General features: G+C 45.8%; 1 protein-coding gene across 1 annotated transcript; it reads right to left on the bottom strand.

Annotated features, from left to right (window-relative positions):
• Nucleotides 1-329: 329 nt before the first annotated feature.
• LOC149301742 (SLAM family member 9-like) lies at nt 330-2,912 on the bottom strand. Its single transcript, XM_089483587.1, has 4 exons — nt 2,858-2,912; nt 1,944-2,288; nt 743-1,045; nt 330-445 (listed from the first exon to the last, which is right to left on the bottom strand). Exons 1-4 carry the CDS (start codon nt 2,910-2,912, stop codon nt 330-332), a joined length of 819 nt encoding a protein of 272 aa, XP_089339713.1.
• Nucleotides 2,913-6,289: the final 3,377 nt, after the last annotated feature.

Below are 6,289 nucleotides of genomic sequence, written 5' to 3'. Positions count from 1 at the left end.
ACGAAACAACAGCAGAAAGAATGCCTCAGTAAACTTTTAATCCAAAACTAGCAATATGCACATGTGAAATGAAACACCCAGGTCAGGGAAGCCTTGCAGAAACAAGCATAGTTGAGCAAAAACATGACAAACCTTCTGGAGATGTTTTGGAAGGCTTCTTCCAAAATGCATCCAGGGATGACAAAGCAGGACAGTCCTTGACAAATGGGGACAGTTTGGGGACAAGCATCAACATATTATCATTTGGGGAAAACAAGTCCTGTTTTTAAAGGAGGCAGAGAGCCCAACACCGATAGACACCAGAGTTGCATCTCACCCTTCCTAGTCGCTCAGCTCTGGACCTGGTCTCTCCTTTCCAGAAGGTTCAGGAACGTGACGATGGCGATCTCGAACACGAGGCCGATGGCAAAAGTGATTCTGACCCAAGAGAAACAGTTCCGTGGCCCTAGAGAGAAAGAAAAGGGGACAGAAGACCTCTTGAGAAGGAAGAGAAGGCTGCAGAGTTTGGAGAAACTTCCTATTTGAATCACAGCTTCTAGGAAGCAAATGAGGAGAAGTAACGGAAGGAATGCCACAATGAGGATGGAGGAAGCTTGTTAAAGGCTGTTCCAGAGATGAGGACATGGAGCAACGGATTCAAACTACAGGAGAAAAGGTTCCCCTTGGAGGTTTTTAAAGAGAGGCTGCATGGAAGACTCTATAACGCTATGAAATGGGGAGGGGGGGGCATTGAATGGCTCACCTTGATGGAGGCAGGTGCCAGTCAAATCGACGGAGGCAGTCTTCCGATCGGCCGGATTGGAGACCAGGCAGGTGACATTCGAGTCCATTGGGTTGGAGAGGTTGGACAGGTGGAGGTGCCATCCCTCAGTGGAAAGTTGGTACCAGTCCAAACCTTTTTCTAAGGGTTCAATAGCATCCCCAATTCTCCAGGAGACATTGAGTCCTGTCTTTTCAGACACCAAACACTGCAAGGTCACATTGCATTCGGATGAAGAGTCAGACGCTTCTTGGAGGAGAAGGATCCGTGGCTCTGGAACAGGATCTGTTATAAAGAAAGAAGAGACTCTGGTTGTCCATTCCAAGAGGAGGCAAAATAAACTGACAGATAATTAACTTTTTTCCTTTGAAAAGATCTCCTTTATCTCTCCTGAGGCTGTCAAGGGGGCAATAGATGTCTCCCATTAGAGGTCTTTGCATTTGGGGGAGCTTGTGATGTATGCCTGCATCTGGAGGGGATGTGCACAGAACCATTTCAAAATGCACAACTACATAGGCATAGTCATTTGTTTCCTCTATAAGCTCATATTGGCTTAAGGGGGGGGGGGGATATATAAAAATGTGTATATTGGGGGGATCTTCACAAATTTTCACACACAAAACAAAAGAAGGGGAAACTGCACAAAATCTGACAGATATCCAGCATAGGATCAGAAGTCAGAGATGCCAATGGAAATCTAGGTTTTGCATTTTTATAACCTAAAATAAAGACAGACTGAAATGTCTCAGGTTTTTCTCCTTTACAAAATTATCCCACACCTCTCCGGACGAAGGAACAACTTTTCTCTTAGAAATCCATCCATTTCTCAAGGCTGCCTTGGGGTCGGGATGTACATTTAAATAAGGCTATATCTGGAAAAAGGCATGCAAACGCCATTTGGTGAATGGAGGAAGGCTCTTGCAAAAATATTGGCCTTTGGGAATAAACTTACACAAATTTTCAAGCAGGAAGGAGGAAAATAATAATCTCACAGCCTAGTTTGAAGTAAGGTGAGGAAAAAGAAGTGAGTCCCCATGAATGGCTGTTGGAAAAATCTTATAATGAATAGAATACCAATTGATTTTCTTCTTCACCTTCACAACCAGACGAGAGAGCTGGAGAGAGCAAAACTGCTGGAGAGAGCAAAACAACTAATTAAAGAGATGGTACAACAATTACTCACCATAGACTGTGAGACAGAAAGAGCGCTTTTCAATCTTGGATAGATGAAGCTTAACCCGAGCCCTATAGACTCCGCTGTCCTCCTTCTCCAAATTTCGGATCCTCAGCGTGGTCTCATTGACCAGGTCCAACCGCATCCCAAACTGGTCTTTGGGATCCGGACGCTCCCATTCCCCATCTTTCAATTCAGCCATGATTAATCTTTTTCGAGGTTGTGACTGGAAGGTCCATTCAGTTTTCTCAATTTTATCTGATGGAGAAATGTCATTGACAGACAGCAAGACCGATCTTTTCAGGACCCCATTGATCCGATGGAGAGACGTCTGCACTGCATCATTTACGGCACCTTTAAAAACGGAGAGAACGGATGTGGAGAGAAAAGGAAAGGAAGAAAAGTCAAATAGAAGGAGAAAGGATAGAAGTTTCTACTTCAGAAGCCCCCACCAAAAAGCTCTGCTGAATCCATGGATGATAAATCCAATGTTTAAAAGACTAGAAAGTTCAATTCTGCGACCAATGATTAAATGATTAAATAAAACAATTAAATATACAAATAAGCAAGAAAGTAAGCAAGAAGGCAGGCAGGTGGGCTCCCTCTTCCGTGGGGCAGGGATGTAGCCAGGATTTTGGGAAGGGGGGAATGCAGACTAAGTGCCACCATTATAATGGGACTTGGGCATGACGGTGCAGCATCACACACCATTCATTGCATTTAATGGAAGGAAGGGGGGTTCAGACCCCATGGAGCCCCCCTTGGCTAAGTCCCTGCATGGGGCAGTCCTCCAGAGATCCCAAGACAGCTGCCATATATCACTTCAACACCTTCTTGTCTCCAGACCCAACACCCCCAACTCCCTCACAGGGCTTCTGGTCTCTCATTAACAATTCATCCCTGGTTTTCTCTCCTCCACTTACCTGGGAACCGGAGAAGGAAGAGCAATAGTGGAAGCCAAGAGCGTGGAAAGACCATCCTCACCCTCTTTCTTTCCACCTTCTTTCCTCAAAGCAGACGGGCTCTTGTCATCCACCCTTTTAAGGTATCCTCTCTGAGTGCTGCGACCACCTCCTGCTTTGCTTTCAGGCTTCTGAACCGCAAGGGTTTCCTCTGAGAGGCCTTTGACTCACCAGACACGATTCGCAAGAAGCGCATCACTTCCCTTCTCACAGTTTTCTGGCATCTTTTCTTTATGGTGGACTATGTGTGAAAGGGATCTAGGAGTCCAAGTGGACCACAAGTTGAATATGAGTCAACAGTGTGATGTGGCAGCTAAAAAGGCCAATGCAATTTTAGGCTACATCAATAAAATCTAGTGTCTAGATCAAGGGAAGTAATAGTGCCACTCTATTCTGCTCTGGTCAGGCCTCACCTGGAATACTGTGTCAAGTTCTGGGCACCACAATTTAAAAAGGACATTGAGAAACTGGAGCCTTGTGTCCAAAGGAGGGCAACTAAAATAGTGAAGGGAAAGCATGACTTTTGAGAAGAGACTTAGGCAATTGCTGGGGATGTTTAGCCTGGAGAAGAGAAGGTTAAGGGCTGATATGACAGCCCCCTTTAAGTATCTGAAGGGATGTCACATTAAGGATGGAGCAAGTTTGTTTTCTGCTGCTCCAGAGAACAGGACCTGGAACAGTGGATGCAAGCTACAGGAAAAGAGGAGGAACATTCAGAGGAACCTCCTGAAAGTAAGGGCTGTTTGACAGTGGAACACACTCCTTCCTCAGAGATTGTGCTGGAGTCTCCTTCCTTGGAGGTCTTTAAACAGAGGCTGGATGGCCAACTGTCAGGGATGCTTTGATTGATTTCCTGCATGGCAGAATGGGGTTGGACTGGATGGCCCTTGAGGTCTCTTCCAACTCTATGATTCTATGATTTACTCAGCGAGGGTTTAACCTTTGTTCCAATATATACAAACATATACAGAGTACTGAGTACTCACAACACTATACAGACCAACAAAGTGCTTTGCCAGCTACTGACCACCGACATCCAACAAAGGAGGTGCTGCCTTTCTCCCTTCTAGCGGTGGTCCTCTTGGGGCCATATGCTAGCTGTGACTTGCAGTGTTGCAGCTCCAGCCCTCCTTGCATCAGGCTACCCATGAATCACAGCAGCTCATAAAACGTTGGCTCAGTGCGCCTGCCACTTGGACTGGAGTGGCCCAGTCACCTTTGCTGCAGTTCCTGCAGAGCGAGGCCATGCCATTGTCTGGAACAGGGTGCATTCTGTGTCTTGACCTTTAAACCCTTTTATAACAGGGCCAACAAGCTGGAAACTCCAGAGTGCAAGGTCCAGCCAGTTTTAAACTACGCCTTTTTAGCTGAATGTATTATATGAGTGTGTTTGAATGGTGCTATAGAACTGGATTTTAACTGTTGGTTGTATGTTTCCTTTTGTATTTTAACATGCCTTGAGGTGAAAGAAATAAACATTATTATTACTACTATTATTATTATTGTGAAGTCAAAGGCTTTCAGGGCCAGCGTCCATAGTGTTTTTTAGGGGGGTTTCAGGCTATATGGCCATGTTCCAGAAGAGTTTGTTCCTGATGTTTCGCCAGCATCTGTGGCTTTGGCATCTTCAGAGAAGATTATATATGGTTCTCTGAAGATGCCAGTCACAGACGCTGGCAAAACATCAGGAATAAAGTCTTTTAGAACATGGCCCTGCAGCCCAAAAAAACCACAAAAAACTATTATTGTTGTTGTTATTATTATTATTTGCCAGAGGAGGCCAGGCTTCCCAAATGGAAGAACAGATGCACAGTAGCTTGGATCCAGATCCCTACCTGGGGCTGAGTTTGGCTAGCAATCGGAGGAATTTAGGATGAAACCCAACAGTGTGTCTGCCTGATTCGAACTGACACCAAAGATCGAGATCCCAGACAGCTCTTTTTATAATGTTAAGCTTCTCGGGGCAATCCTAAAACAAAGAGGTGTCATCCCCAGATGGCAGGATCACAAGCCCAGCTTTACCCTGCAATCAAAGGAGGAGGTTTCAGTTTCCAAAGGGTTCGCCTTCCAGCTTAAGTGCCATTAGCAGACTATTGCCTCGCATTGGGGCACCTTTTCCAGGCACCCCTTTCTGAATGGAATTTGATAAGAAAGTTCAATCAGAGATAAAAGGGGGGCTATCCTGGCACCAACTGTCCCCTTGCCTCCTTTTCTTGGGATGTCTAGCCTTCCTAAAGGCTCAGCTAATGTTATATTCAAAGATATTGCCATGTTAGTCTGTAGAATTCGGACGTAGAGAGATCTTGTAGCACCTTTGAGACTTACCTGAAAGAAAGAAGTTGGCAGCAGGAGCTTCTCTAAGACTTCAGTCTACTTTCTCAAATGCATTTAGACACATTAGATGCATTTAGAAGCATTTGAGATAGTAGACTGAAGTCTTAGAGAAGCTCCTGCTGCCAACTTCTTTCTTTCAGTTAAGTCTCAAAGGTGCTACAAGATCTCTGTGTGTACAAATGTTTTATGTTACTGCAATGCCAGGAATTGGAAGTTGGAAGGAATCTTTCATTTGGAGGGCCAGGATAGGAAGAAACTCTGACAGAACATGGCCACATAGCCCAAAAAACCCACAAAAAACTATGGATGCCGGCCACGAAAGCCTTTGACTTCACGCCAGGATATCTATTTGGGAGCAGGTGGCTTCTGGAGGAGAAAGAGCAAAGCTCAAATGTTTGCTTAGGGCTTGGCTCTGCACCCTTCTCTCTTGCCTTATCCATCCTACCCACTTCTCCTGCTGAAGTTTTCTCCTCCAGTTTCTTGAACAGCGGAGAAAGTGCAAAGGTTAACATATGCTTCGTGCCCTTCCCTCTCCTGTGGTTTTTTCCATTCAACCCACCCACTTCTCCCTCTGCGCATTCCTCATCCAAAGAGAAGAACAGTCCCTTGATAGCCATGCAAGAGAAGCAAGCCAAGCACAGCTTTCCTATGGAGGATTCCCAGTCCTCTCCTGTCAAAACGGGGGAGATGGTGTCCTCCAAAACTGTGTGTCTCTGAGAGGAGAGGTTGACCCTGGAAGGAGATGGAGATGGAGAGACTCCTCTGGAGACTCCTCTCTGCAATCTCCTTCTGCTCCTTTCTTGGTAAGTCCAGTGAGGTCTTGCAAAACTTCATGCAACATGTTCTCTCTGCAGGGAGAGATAGGTCCAGGTTTTGGAGGGCATGGAGGAAGCAGCTGCGCAAGAGAGGGTCCAGAGGAACCTAAAACCGACCCAGGGTTAGCAAGGCAAGGAGAGACTGCTGGGCTTTGCTGTTGGGGGACTTCACAAATGTCCCAACTCACTGCAGAGGAAGCAGAGAATAGCATTGTATCAACGCTGAAGAAGAAGCCCCAGAGGA

This window comes from Sceloporus occidentalis, unplaced genomic scaffold (assembly GCF_023333645.1).
Source record: "Sceloporus occidentalis isolate IW3139 unplaced genomic scaffold, rSceOcc1.0.p SCAF_20, whole genome shotgun sequence".
NCBI lineage: Eukaryota > Metazoa > Chordata > Lepidosauria > Squamata > Phrynosomatidae > Sceloporus > Sceloporus occidentalis.
Note: the sequence above shows the minus strand (reverse complement) of the source record. Positions and strands in the feature narration are given on the sequence as shown.

Bases quoted from the DNA above. Each gene is read 5' to 3' on its own strand.
- LOC149301742 (XM_089483587.1), bottom strand. From the start codon at position 2,912: ATGGTCTTTCCACGCTCTTGGCTTCCACTATTGCTCTTCCTTCTCCGG. The intron at 2,289-2,857 runs GTAAGTGGAGGA...CCGTTTTTAAAG, and splicing joins CTTCCTTCTCCGGTTCCCAG to GTGCCGTAAATGATGCAGTG. The intron at 446-742 runs GTGAGCCATTCA...CTTTCTCTCTAG, and splicing joins TGGCACCTGCCTCCATCAAG to GGCCACGGAACTGTTTCTCT.